Source organism: Chlamydotis macqueenii, chromosome W, assembly GCF_036417535.1.
Source record: "Chlamydotis macqueenii isolate bChlMac1 chromosome W, bChlMac1.mat, whole genome shotgun sequence".
NCBI classification, from domain to species: domain Eukaryota; kingdom Metazoa; phylum Chordata; class Aves; order Otidiformes; family Otididae; genus Chlamydotis; species Chlamydotis macqueenii.
The window spans coordinates 429,628-441,930 of NC_141592.1; the positions used below are offsets into that span (position 1 = coordinate 429,628).

The 12,303-nt window shown below is 51.7% G+C and overlaps 1 protein-coding gene across 1 annotated transcript; it reads right to left on the bottom strand.

The window, feature by feature from the left end:
- Positions 1-4,818: 4,818 nt before the first annotated feature.
- On the bottom strand, positions 4,819-9,857 carry GRP (gastrin releasing peptide). The gene is made up of 3 exons (XM_086769710.1): positions 9,665-9,857; positions 8,541-8,791; positions 4,819-5,216 (listed from the first exon to the last, which is right to left on the bottom strand). The coding sequence occupies exons 1-3, from the start codon at positions 9,810-9,812 to the stop codon at positions 5,163-5,165; spliced, it is 453 nt and encodes a 150-aa protein (XP_086625836.1). The 5' UTR covers positions 9,813-9,857; the 3' UTR covers positions 4,819-5,162.
- Between the last annotated feature and the right edge of the window lie 2,446 nt (positions 9,858-12,303).

A 12,303-nucleotide genomic window follows, 5' to 3' on the forward strand; every position in this document is an offset into this window, starting at 1 on the left:
GGCTTCCCTCCCCTCAGCTGTGCTGGTCCAGGGGTGCAGGGAGGCCCCGGGAGTCATCTCCGCTGAATTTGGGGGGATGTAGCTCTGCTGGGCTGGACCCTCCCGTTGGGCCCTGGACCTGTCAGTGCCACCGTATGCGTGTCCGTGGTGCTGCCCAGTCTGCCCAGCACACAGCTCTGCTTCCTTGGCAAAGAAAGTACCGTGCTGCTGGGACAAGAAAGTGCTGTTGCTGCCGGGACCGGGGAAATATTTTGCTAACTTCTAGTGAGGCGGCCTGAGTAAAGTCTTGGGGGGAAGAGAGGAAAACAAAAACTGTCTTGCTTCCGTTTTTAGGTCTTATCCCAGTGGTCCTTTCACAGATGGGCTTTGTGTGTATCACCAAGGGTGCTGGGCTTGCAAGAAGGCATGTCCGAGGGGACGAAGGATGCCTCTGGGTGCCTGAGAAGTGCCGGCACACCCCGGGCTCGACTCCGCGCACTCCTCCTCCTCGGGGGCAGGAACAACCCCACTTGTCACTGCCTGGGCGCGGTCCAGCTGCGGCTGTGATGCTGAGAACCCTCCTGCATCTCAGCACATCGAGCTGCAGCCCCAAAGCTCTTACCTGTGCTTATTGCTGGTGGTTAACAAGCAGCTGGCCAAGATTTCAGCGGTGTTCTGAATCGTGATGCTGCTGCCCTCCCTCCTGTGTCCTGTAAAGCCGTTGGAAGGACACCCCCAACTTTCTGATCAGCGCTGTCACCAGCACTGACGAGAGAGTGGAAGACTAACAGTAGATAAAAACACAGTGACAGGACAGCAGAAACAGCAGCTGAAGAAACCCGTTCTGTTTTATTAAGCTCCTGATCCAACACTTGTGAGAAAAAAAAAAGATTATGTCAAGCTATGGTGATTGCTCTTTTATTGACATGTTAAGCAGGTCTTTTGTTATACGTTGTACAGGTGAACCCTGTAATGGACAAACTGTGTGCAGTCCTGTCCTTCAAGGAAAGCTATATTTATTGCTAAAAGTAAATATTTTGACCAGCTAAGTGGGCACAGACAGAGAAATATTTTTCAAACAAATAAAGGGACAGAGGCACATGCAAACTCCTCTCTTTCTCAGACCCTGTCTAGCTTTCTGTGTTCCTACACTTTATTTCAAATTGTCCCATTCCATTTTAAAAGCTCATTTGTTCATTTTGTTGTAAATATCTTCTCCTTCTTAATTGGGTGCTGAGTCTAATAATCCTGCCTCGGCTTGTTAACTGTACAATAGCAGTCAGAGTTAATGACCCATTAGTGATTAATTCCTTAAACAGCATCTAATTGCTCACTGTAAAACCTTTTCTTAAAACTGGATTAAATCATCTAGATCCTTAACCACTTCTTTACTCTAACTTTGCTAAGGCTATTAGCCTGGCCTTTTCTGAGTGATCTATTTCTTCTTTTGCTTAAACTGTATTATTAGTGTCTATATTTGACTTTTTTGCAGCAGCTGAAGTTCTAAGGAAGAACAATAGCGATAAAGGACTGCCAGTGAAAATATTAAGAAATTTACTCCTTTGCAGTGAGACGGTTGCAGACAGTGAATGTTGCTACGCGAGGTGTGCCACCTTTTGGGAGAGGTGGACTTGCAGGACAGGGTTTGTCAGCAGCCGCAGCAACTCATGGAAGTGTGTACGCCTTGGTGGGTGAGTCTGCACGTCCCACGAGCAACTTGGTCATCGCTCAGTGTCCTGAATATGAGACTCCCGGGAGGGGTTGCTGCGTGGAGATGAATCTTTGCTACCCTTCCATGGGCACTGATCCCGGCTCCTGGGGTGCCGCACCTCCCTTCTCAACACAGGGCAAACGGCTAGTAAGGAGGGGCAAACGGTGCTGGGAATGGGAGGCAAGACAAGTGGTGTCTGCTGCCAGCCAAAGCGGGCTCTCCCATCACCAGATGGGGCTTGGGGAGGGCAGCCGGTGTCGGAAGCTGAGGAAACCTTTCCTCTTTCCTTCCCTGTTGCGCTCCACTGGGTGAACAGGCTGGACTAGGACCCTCGCTGCGTTTGGAAAGCCTAATTCATTCCCAGGTAAATCCCACACGACCAGTCTGAGCTTCCTATTTTTTAATCAGGGAGAGGATGGATGGATATACATTTCTTTACATTATGCAAAGCGTTAAATTGTCCACCTTGCATTTGCTTCAAAGTTCTGGAAGAGTAAAATCAAATCACCACCTCTGCATCTGCTTCATCTGTAGCAATGTCCACTGGTAAATGAGGTTAATCCTGGGTGTTTTTTCATTAAGACGTGAAATGCAGAGAGCTAGACTGTTTTGCATGAGAAGTCTTTCCATTAGGCCTGGCTGTCTTGGCCCAGCCCAGAAATTGCAGGTTTAACATACGGAAGTGTAAAGTTTTTCACAAGTCAGTTGCGGGAGCTATGCAGGAGAGAAGACAATTACTATAAAGAGCTTTGAGGATCTCTGAATTAATAACTATGAGGAAAATGCTGCCGTGAAACTCGGTCTCAATGGCACCACGGCTCAGCAGAAAGTGGATTCTGATCTCTCTTCCTTCCCACCCTGTTCAAAATCCTGTCATGACGTATTCAAGAAAACTGGCCAAGACACCTGACCTATTTAAGCCGAGGAGAGTTCTGACGTGGAGTTCAGCTGAGCCGCTTTCCAGAGCAGCCAGACTGGCTCTCTGTGCAGGACTGACCCTCAGTCCCTGCTGGATGGCGTTAGGAGAAGCTCTCATCCCCTCTGGAGAAGTGGGCCAGCCCTTGTGTTTGCTCCAGAGCCGCAACAGGTCACAGCCCCTCAGAGATGAAAACACACAGAGCTCAGCCACAGTTTAAATATCTGCCATGAGCTGTTGGGGTTGAGAGCAGCACCAGTCCCTTCCTCTGTTGAGGACACGTCATGTCTGCAGGTGAGACGGAGAGCTGAAGGACTTTGTTTCCCTCTGCCTCAGCTACATCTGTCAGGGAATTCAAGTAAGAACATTTACTTTCTTACTAGTGAGGAATCTGAAGTATCTGTTCAGAGCTCCTGGCTACATCTTTCTTCAGTTCAGTCTGTTGGGACATATGAAGTCCAGCTCTACCAGGCATTAATTCAAGGGGTTTCTCTTCAGCTACGGTGGATTTGGGCTGGAGACTCAGGTTCTATGCAGCCAGCATCTGCCACTGATGCCATGGGTTATAAACCTTGGGACTTTACCATCTTCTTTCAGTAGTTTGTCAACCACAGAGTACCCATTTACAAAATCCTACGATCCCCAGGGCTGAGTGGGGGCCACGGAGCAGCGTTGGGGCGTTCGTTAGCCCTCACCTGGGTTTACTCCCGCTCGGGGAGCAGGCCGGCACCGAGCGGCTGCAAGAGGAAATGGAGAGCGGGATTAGGACGACGGCCCGGGCCCGGATGAGGGAGCAAAGGCACCGGCACTGCCTACCGATGCCGGGCGGCAGCCGCCCCCAACGCGCACGGACCGGGCCCGCCGAGGGACGCGCTGGGCACTCCGCACGCCGCCGCCCCCCCCACGCCGCGCCGCTCCCCGGCAGCCGGCCCCGCCCACGGCCCCGCCCCGCCCCCCGCAGCCCCTCCCGGTCCGCGGGCCGAGGGCGCCGCCTGCTGGGGGCGCGCGGAGCTGCACGCCCGCGGTGCGGGGTCCGGCTCTGCCCGGGGGGGGCTGGCCCTGCCCCGTGGGGTTTAGAGCTGGGACGGGCCCTCTGTGGTCACCCATGGGTCTGGCGGCCCGTTTGCACGAACGCAGTGACTTCGTGCAAACACACGCGCCGAGCTAATCCCTCTCTCCGTCCGTTCTCCTCTCCGCAGAGCGGCTGAGGTTGGGGGGGGGACGACACCCACTGTCCCCAGCCCCTGCCCGCGCAAGGTCACCCGGGACCGGTTGCCCAAGGACCATGCCCAGACGGCTTCTGGGTAGCTGCAAGGAGGGAGACTTTTCCACCGCTCTGGACAACCCACGCAGTGCTAAAGTCACCCTGACAGGGATAAAGCGTTTCCTGACCATCACTCTGGTCCTGTCACTGGGCGTCTCTGGGAGAAGCCTGGTCTCGCTCCTCTGTGCCCTCCCTTCAGGTGTTTACATCCCTTGGTGAGCCCCCCCCCGCCGAGCCTTCACTTCTCTGGGAGGAGCAGTTGCAGCCTTTCTGCATAGCAGGGACGCTCCATCACCTTTTGCGGCCCTTTGACGGACTCTCTGCACCTTGTCCACGTCCCTCTTGTACTGGGACGCTCAGACCAGACACAGCACTGCAGCGGTGGCCTCACCAGTGCTGAGCAGCGTCACCCCTTCCCCGGACCTGCTGCTTCTGCTCTGTGCTGAGCTGAACAGTGGCAGCATGTTTTCTCCTTGTCTGATGGTGTGACGGTCCAGTCCAGCGAGCTGTGGGTGAGCAAGGAGCATTGCTTGGCTGCAGCGTGATAAGGTGTCACGAGCTTGTTCTCCTGGGAGGCAATGTTCTTCCTTCAGTCTCATGTGGACACACAATGGTCATGGACCTGCTAGCACATGGCCAAGAGCACATGGCAGGAACATGCTGAGCGCCCACATCACCTCCAAGTCCTACAAAGAGGCCCAGCGTCTTTGAGCAGATGTCCCTGCCGCCTGCATGTGGAAGTGATGGTGTGCGCTGTACCTGGCCCATCCACATCTTAGGATGGCAGGGGCAGCTTTCCTCTATTAAAAAAAAATAATTACAGACCAGGGAGCAATTCGAGAAGGAGAAGAGCTTCAGTGGAAAATGAATCATTCTGTCATTTCTTTGTTACTAGCTGTGGCACAGCCGGTTTCCATTTTATGAACTCAAGCAACAGTATAAACTCAGCCTTTTTATTAGCACTATTTATTGCGAATATTGAAATGTCATGTCGTTTCAAACTAAGAGGTGAACAGATTAGATAGGTAAGTCATATAATTAATTGGAAGACCCTTCTGTGACAATTATATATATCAAAGCCATTCAAGTGAGAAAAATGCAACCTTGAAAATTAAGTAGAGAGTTTTGTCATTGCTGAAACATACAAGAATACGTGTATTTAGGTATTTTACACAAAGGAAATCTTGTTTACAGAAGGGAGACCTTGTTGATTATCTGATACAATCAAGTGCTTGTGAAATATAGTCTCTTACAGAACGTATTCCATTTCTTCATGATTTAGAGCCCTTCTTTCAGCTTGGAGCGCTCTCTTTCATATTCACAACTTGAAGCAGATAGTCCATCATCTAATGAAAAGAGAAAAATATTATCTGTAGACCGGTCCTGAAAAAAGTCGTTCACTAAGTTAATAAGCCTAATATGTATCTGCGCTGTGTATTCACAGAACAAACACATTCCTAATACAGGAACAGCTCTCATTTGTCTTGGTTAGCGTAATAACCAACTGCCAAAGTATGAGGAAAGTCATTTGCCCAAATAATTCTGTCTGCCATCTCATCTATATAGTGTCTCATTAGCATTAAAAAGCCAAGTCACAGAAACAATTTAAAGCTTATTTTCCAACTTACTTTTGCACTTCAGCCAACTTGCAGGAGATGTTTCCCTTCTGATCTTTAACTACTTTAACTATATTTAATTGACAGAATAAAGAGCAGGCAAGATCTTCATTTGCCTGGTATTAAATGAAAACAAAAGAAAACAACTCAGGTGCCCCACCCTAAGCCTAATTCCCAGAACTATTATGCTCACTTCTTTGGCTTTTTGGACTATTTGTGTGCTACAGCACTTTCCCTACTCTGAGTGAGTCTTTTAGAAGGAATATTTTTATTCTTGAGAAATGTACAGCACAGTGTGAGCATCAGCTGTGAAGGATGCACTGAACACATTAGAGATAATAAGCAAGACCCTGAATTTGTTACCTGAAGTACACATCTGTATTTACTTCTGCAGCCTTTACCTTTGGGGATTTCTGATCTTACATTTAGAATTCAAGTTTTAATTTAAATCAGCTAAATTTGAAAGAGTCCATGAAACAGAGTCCTCATAGCACATTTCTTCCCAACATAGCCTGTCTTTGCTTATGTTCCGTAGATGGGACCCCCGGGTTGCACACAGGCAGAGACAGGCTCCTCGTGGGTAGCATCTCGGCAGGCGTGTCCTCAGCCTGCAAGAACTGCAGCCCCCTCGGTGGTGGTGTGGTCTCAGGACAGCTATTCCGTCAGCGGGCAGTAGAGTTCACGATTTACCTTTTTTTTGGTCACATTTCAACACCTGGGTCCAACAGGCCACTTCAGTGAGCAGTGACCTGCTGTAAACACGGTGCCCGGTTCCTCCTAGAATTAGTTTCAAACTCAAACACAGTACAGCTGGAAAAGTATTTAATGCCAAGCACAAACTTCTCCTATGCACTGCACCATCATCGTCAGTTTACCTGGCCATCCTCCGCCGAGGCGGGTAGCTACATTCGTCATTCCTGCACGTGGGACACCTTCATTAGGCATGGAGCAGCTGCACCTTAAATGAAGGTGCTGTCTAACCAAAGGTGGTGCAACATGGAACCCCTCACATCCAGAAAAATCTACAGAATCAAAACCCAAAGGTCATTTGTGCTCTTGTATCACTGCATACGTGTATGTCTGAATTTCGCATGTACACCAGAATTCCTCCTTTATAAATAAACAAGGCCTCCTTTATTAAAAATAATGATTTTCATTAATTAAATGTTTGGGATACTGTCACAACCCTCAGAAAAGCAAAGCACATTCCTTTTCATTTTCAGGTCTTCTTCATCTGCTAGGCAGATCTCAAAAAGATATATTAGCTCAGCTCTCAGATGCTGGGTTGTTACTTTCTGAAGCCAAAGGAAAAACAACACATGGTAGCTTATCTAGGCTGCACACGATCAGGTATTTGTGTAGCAACAGCAGGAATGGTAGGAAAGCACAGATACTACTTTAGTGATTATGATTTACTCCAAGATGGAGGCGAAGTAGCTGTTGAACGCCGGAAATCAAAGGTTCTGCAGCAAAAACGAGGTTCCGCAAGTTGTCATACACCTTAGTCACATGAAAAACATGACTTTTTTTTTACTCATCATTGGAGAAACCTGGATATTGAAGGCAATAATCTCATTATTCCATGTATATGTTCAATGTCTGACCACAAAAACATGGATACTAATTTAGAGTAAAAGTACACACATCTGGATATGATTCAACTTACCGGAGGCAACTCTCAGCCTTTGTAAGTATGATTTATTACCAGATACTTTTAGAAGTAAAAATATGTCCCTCTTTACAGAGCATAATGGAATTTAATCTAATGTAATCTAATTTGATTACAAAGCTGCACACTGCAGAGCTGAAGATGAGAGAAATACTTTCCTTTTTAGGTAGTACTAATCACAGTTATTATAAGCATCACTGCGATGAAGTGGAAAGAAACTGTCATAACTGGAAAGAAACGTATGGACAGCGTTCATATCAGTGGTGTAAGAGACTTAAACCATGGCTTAATTTAATGGGTAAATTTTCACCCGTGTTCAAGTGAAAAACAAAGTGTTCGCTGACTTCACTGCACCAGGATTTCAGGAGGGCGACTGGGCTGAAGTTAGGCCGGGAATATTAATTACATCATATTACAGCAGAATATGGGAAGAAAAAAAAATCTTCTCATTCATGTCTTTAAGGGAGCATATTAATCTTTTTATTCTATTTCAACGGCACCCAAAATAATTCTGCAGCTATATCACCATTACCGTACCCGATGCATTCTACAGAAAGGAGTTTTCTAGTAAATTCTGCAATTTAGAATATGTCATTTAGAGCCCGATTACCTTCCGTGAAACCTCACCGACAGCCTTCCAAGTGTATTTTACAGGCTTTTCCAAAAGAATAGGGGTGAACCTGTTCCAAAGTCTTGCCATCTCCTGAGCTAGTGCTAAGAAGTACATTAACGTGAGGGAAGAAGAGGTGGGTCCTGACAGCTTAGCAGCAGCCACAGACCCATTTTGCAAGACCACAAACGACCACGGTAGCGGCCAGCACTGTCGGCTGGGGGAAGAGACTCACGCAGGACAAAGCCAAAGCTGGGAACAGAAGCAGCTCCCCAAGTCAGTTGCTCAATCTGCTGATCGGCAGCACCTCACAAGCTGGACAAGACAAGGACAGCCAGAACGGCAGCCAAGGGCGAGCGTCGACAGGACATGGCTCTGTGCGCCACTCCCTTCGCCTTCCTCCTGCCCTCTATACTCACACCTGCTTTTCACACTGCTGGGTTAATACAGAACGCGGTGCTGATGTGGCCATTTGAGCATGAAGTGCTAGAAAAGAAAAGAATGGAACGACCAAGCAAGTTGAAGGGAATCCGGACAGTAAAATCCACTTACTGCTTGCTGAGTTTATGCCCAGTAGCAAATAAATTCATAAAAAATAGAGTCTATGAGCAACAACCTGTAACCAAGAGCAAAGTCCTACTTTACAGGACGAGTAGTGCATGAGCTGCATTTCCGCTACTTTTCCGGACAATCCACAAGTTAGAGGAAGCTGACACTTTACTGTAAAACAAAATTTGACTACATGGAATGTTTTCACAGGTTTTATCTTACTTACATCTTTCCAGCTGCTGTTGTCATCTGTCTCCCAGCTGTTCCTGGTATACCAGGGAAGCCCTCCTTTCAAAAAGTGAGCACTTTTATTTTCATTCCCTTCCAGCAGTCGTAGCAAGTACTTTGAGATTTCTTCCCACTGCAGATAGTCTTCCAGTTGCTTGATATTTTCAGGTAATGCTGAGAACGGCGGCTTGTTTTCTTCTTCATAAACGTAAGGAAAATCTCCCGTGCTCTTTTTTCCCATTAAATGTCCTGTAACAATAATGACAGCAGCGTGAAACTAACCGAGCCAGGTATAGATGTGACGGTTCAGGCATCAGCTGGAAGCTGCTACGCACGGACGTACGGAGGGAGGGGAGGGAAGGGGTGAGATTATGTCAAAGTTGAAGCACAGCTGGGACTGGAGATTTGTCACAGTGTCACACACAATCAGTTTCCTCTGTCTCTTACGCTACCTCGTCAGGGAAAAGGCTGCTGCGAGCGGGGCAGGGATAAGCCAGCATTTTGCCCGCAGCCTGGTGGGATTTACTGGAACAAGAAGCAGATGGAGAAGCTGTAGGTTTTAGACTCTCCCTGCCTCGGCACGGGACACAGGAGCTCTAGTGGAAGCCTGCGCCCCGGGGCCCTTCTAGGAGCCAAACTGGGAGCGCTTTTGGAATGCTGTGCTTCCCCGCCACCGACGTGAAATCGGTCGGCTCCAGCTGCACGGAGGCTCCCGGGGAGGGGCGGCGACAGGCAGCACCGGAGGAGCCCTCCTCCGGCTGAGCGCCCCGGGGGTCCCCACGGGGGCCGGCGGCGGGCAGTCTGCGGGGCCGGCTCGCCCCGCGACGGGCGTCCGCGGGTACCGGCAGCACCCGTCGGGGACGCGCCCGCACCGCGGCGGCGGCTCGGGGGCGCAGGGCGGCGGCGGGCCGAGGCCGGCCCGGGCGAGGGGACAGCTCCGCACGCCCTGCTCCTGCGGGCGCGGCCCCGCAACGTGCCGAGGACGGCGACGGCGAGGACAGCGCAGCCGGCCAGGGGGTGCGGGGGGCGCCGCAGCCGTGTCCTCCCGGCCGAGGCCGTCGGGGCAGCGGGAGGGCCGGGCCGGGCTGGGCTGGGGAGGGGGCGGGCGGGACGGAGGCTTACCCACAGCCCAGTGGCTGCCGCGGGGGTAGATCTTGGTGAGCGCGGGGGAGCCGCCGGGCTGCAGCGGAGCCGCGCCGCCCTGCGCCGCCAGCAGCGCCAGCGCCAGCAGCGGCAGAGCCCCGGGCCGCCGCGGACTGCCGCCCCCCATCCTGCCGCCGCCGCCGCTGCCGGTGCCGCCGGTGCCGCCTCCGAGCCGCCCTCCGCTGCGGGCCGGCTCCAGCTCCGGCTCCGTCTGGGCGAAGCGCTGCCGCCGCCGCCCCCCATTTATACGGAGCCGGGACCGGGTGCGAGCGGAGCTCCCGCGCCTGACGCCCCCTCATGGGGCCGGGGCTGCCGCCGCCCCCGGCCCCCCGCGCCTCCGTCCTGCCTCTGGCGGGGGCGGGAGGCGCTGCCGGCAGCCCCGGCCCCCCGCCCGCCCCCCCGCCTCGGCCGGGTCCCGGCGGGGGGAGGCGAGGGGGCGCCGGCCCTGGGGTTGGGCTCTACGCCGCGCTGGGCTGTGGGACCCCGGGGCCGGCAGCCGCTGGACGGGCTCTCCCCGCGCCGCCGCCGCCCCCCACCCCCCCCCACCCCCCCCGCTCCCTGTCCCGTCTGTGCCGGGCGCGGGCGGGCTGGTGCCCGCGCCTACCATTGTCCGTGCCAGGCTGCAGGCAGCCGGTCCCTGGGTGCTTTCAGCCTTCTGGATAGAGCGAGCAGCGCTCCCCGGGGCTATTTTCCCGATTGTGTTCCAAATCCAGAAACTTCTCAGAAGCTTGTTTCCATACACTCACAGAAGGGTTTGGGTGGGAAGGGAGCGTTAGAGCCCATCCAGTCCAACCCCCCTGCAAGGAGCAGGGACATCTCCAACCACATCAGGTCGTTCAGAGCCCCGGCCAACCTGGCCTGGAATGTTTCCAGGGATGGGGCATCCACCGCCTCTCTGGGCAGCCTGGGCCAGTGCTCCACCACCAGTGTTTTCCCCTCACCTCCCTTCATCTACCGTAGTTTGGTGGCTCTGAGATGGCTTGGGAGGCCGCGAGGGACCTTGGAGTGTGCGGGAAGGACGCTGCTGGTGGTGCCCAGTGGGACCCCTCAGGCCAGGGCCTCCTCACCCGGGTGCAGTGTGGGAGAGCGGGGGCCTGTGGCTGGAGAGGAGGCGCAGGGGGCTGTGACAGGTGCAGTGGAGATGGGTGTGGGAACGCCAGTGACACTGTGTGGTTTTACCGGGCTGCCTGTACATGTGTTAATCTTTACTTGGTAAAAAGGGTTTCACGCTGCTGCCAGGCTGCTGGACCAGGGAGCCAGGGTGACCCAGTTACATTTCTCTTACAGAAACTACTTTTCTGAAGAAGAAGTTTTTATTAAAATTAATGTATCTTCTTTACAGAAAACATGAAAATATCCACAGAAGTGGCTTGCTGCTCTAGACTAAAATGACCAGTTTCAACCAGGTTGAAAAAATTTGTACAAGAGCTTGTGTAAAAAAAAAAAATCCAGCATTTTTTAAGCGGGAGGAATGGCTGTAGAATGACCAGACTCAAAGGGCACCACCACTTGAAGCTCATTGGAATAGAAGATCTTGTGCAAACAGTTCCTTTAATTTCCAGTATCACTTAAATTTACCCTCACAGGCGACAGTAATGTGACTTACAGATTCACAGGACTTTCTTCTTTCCTTGCACAGAGACCCTGTAAACTTTCCAGCAGTCTAAGGCTCCTGGAACCGGCCAGCTTTGGATGTCCATCCCGAAGAGGCAGTGCAGAGGAAAGGGGGGATGAATCACTGAAGCAGACAGTACACGACTGTAAAGGCTGTGAAGTGGAAGGTGTCAATTCCCACTCAGCTTCAGGCGTGTAAGCAGGTTCATGAAGTGACGGTGGGTGAGGAGTAGGGGACGCAGGGCCCTGATGTGCTGTTTGTCCCAGAGGAGAACAGAGCCAGGGATGAAGTCATGCAGAACCGGTACAGTTATGGGATGATTTTGCTGTCTAGAGAACCATGTCAGGAAGTGGGACACATGCTTAACAGAGCTGACTGGCAGGAACTTGCCAGGTCCTTCGGCTAACCCTGCACGGCTGGAGCTGAACTGTACCCAATGGGAACTGCCCTGGATGCGAATTAACATAATTACTTGCCAAATCATCTGGTACCATCACTTCTGGAGTCAATTGTGTATCCTCCTGTATGAGCTAAATTGTTCCCTTGTTTAGTCTTAGTTTACTGCATCCTCTTTTACCGATTAATGTGATTCATTCTTTCATTTTTGTTATTAATTATGCATTCTTGTTTAATTTACAATAGCATTCTCATGCCTCAGCCGCGAGTTTCACTGTGCAGCCTGCAGCACAGCTACAGACAACACGTGCTGTGTGCGGAGTGACAGCGGACCAAAGACAATACTGCCGGCCGTGGGAAATTCTCATTGTTCATTGCGATTCAAGACAGGAAATGGAAAATTCAGGAAACTGTCCATTTTCAGGAAGAAGAAAGAAAACCCAGAGCAGAATATTTGGCTTTGCAAAGCCACGGCGGCTGTGTGGGAAGCGCTCTGACTCCCTGCTCCCCAGCTCTCATGCTGGACCAGCCTTGGCCCGGCGCTGCAGCCCCGTGCGCCTTCTGCACAGCCCAGCTCCTCTTGCCCCTTATTCCAGCGGCCGCCGAG

What these genes read in the sequence shown, in the direction of transcription:
- GRP (XM_086769710.1), bottom strand. Translation starts at nt 9,812, where the DNA reads ATGGGGGGCGGCAGTCCGCGGCGGCCCGGGGCTCTGCCGCTGCTGGCG. An exon ending in CGGCAGCCACTGGGCTGTGG is followed by an intron (nt 8,792 to 9,664) that starts GTAAGCCTCCGT and finishes TTATTGTTACAG; the next exon opens with GACATTTAATGGGAAAAAAG. An exon ending in ACAACAGCAGCTGGAAAGAT is followed by an intron (nt 5,217 to 8,540) that starts GTAAGTAAGATA and finishes TCTTTTCATTAG; the next exon opens with ATGATGGACTATCTGCTTCA.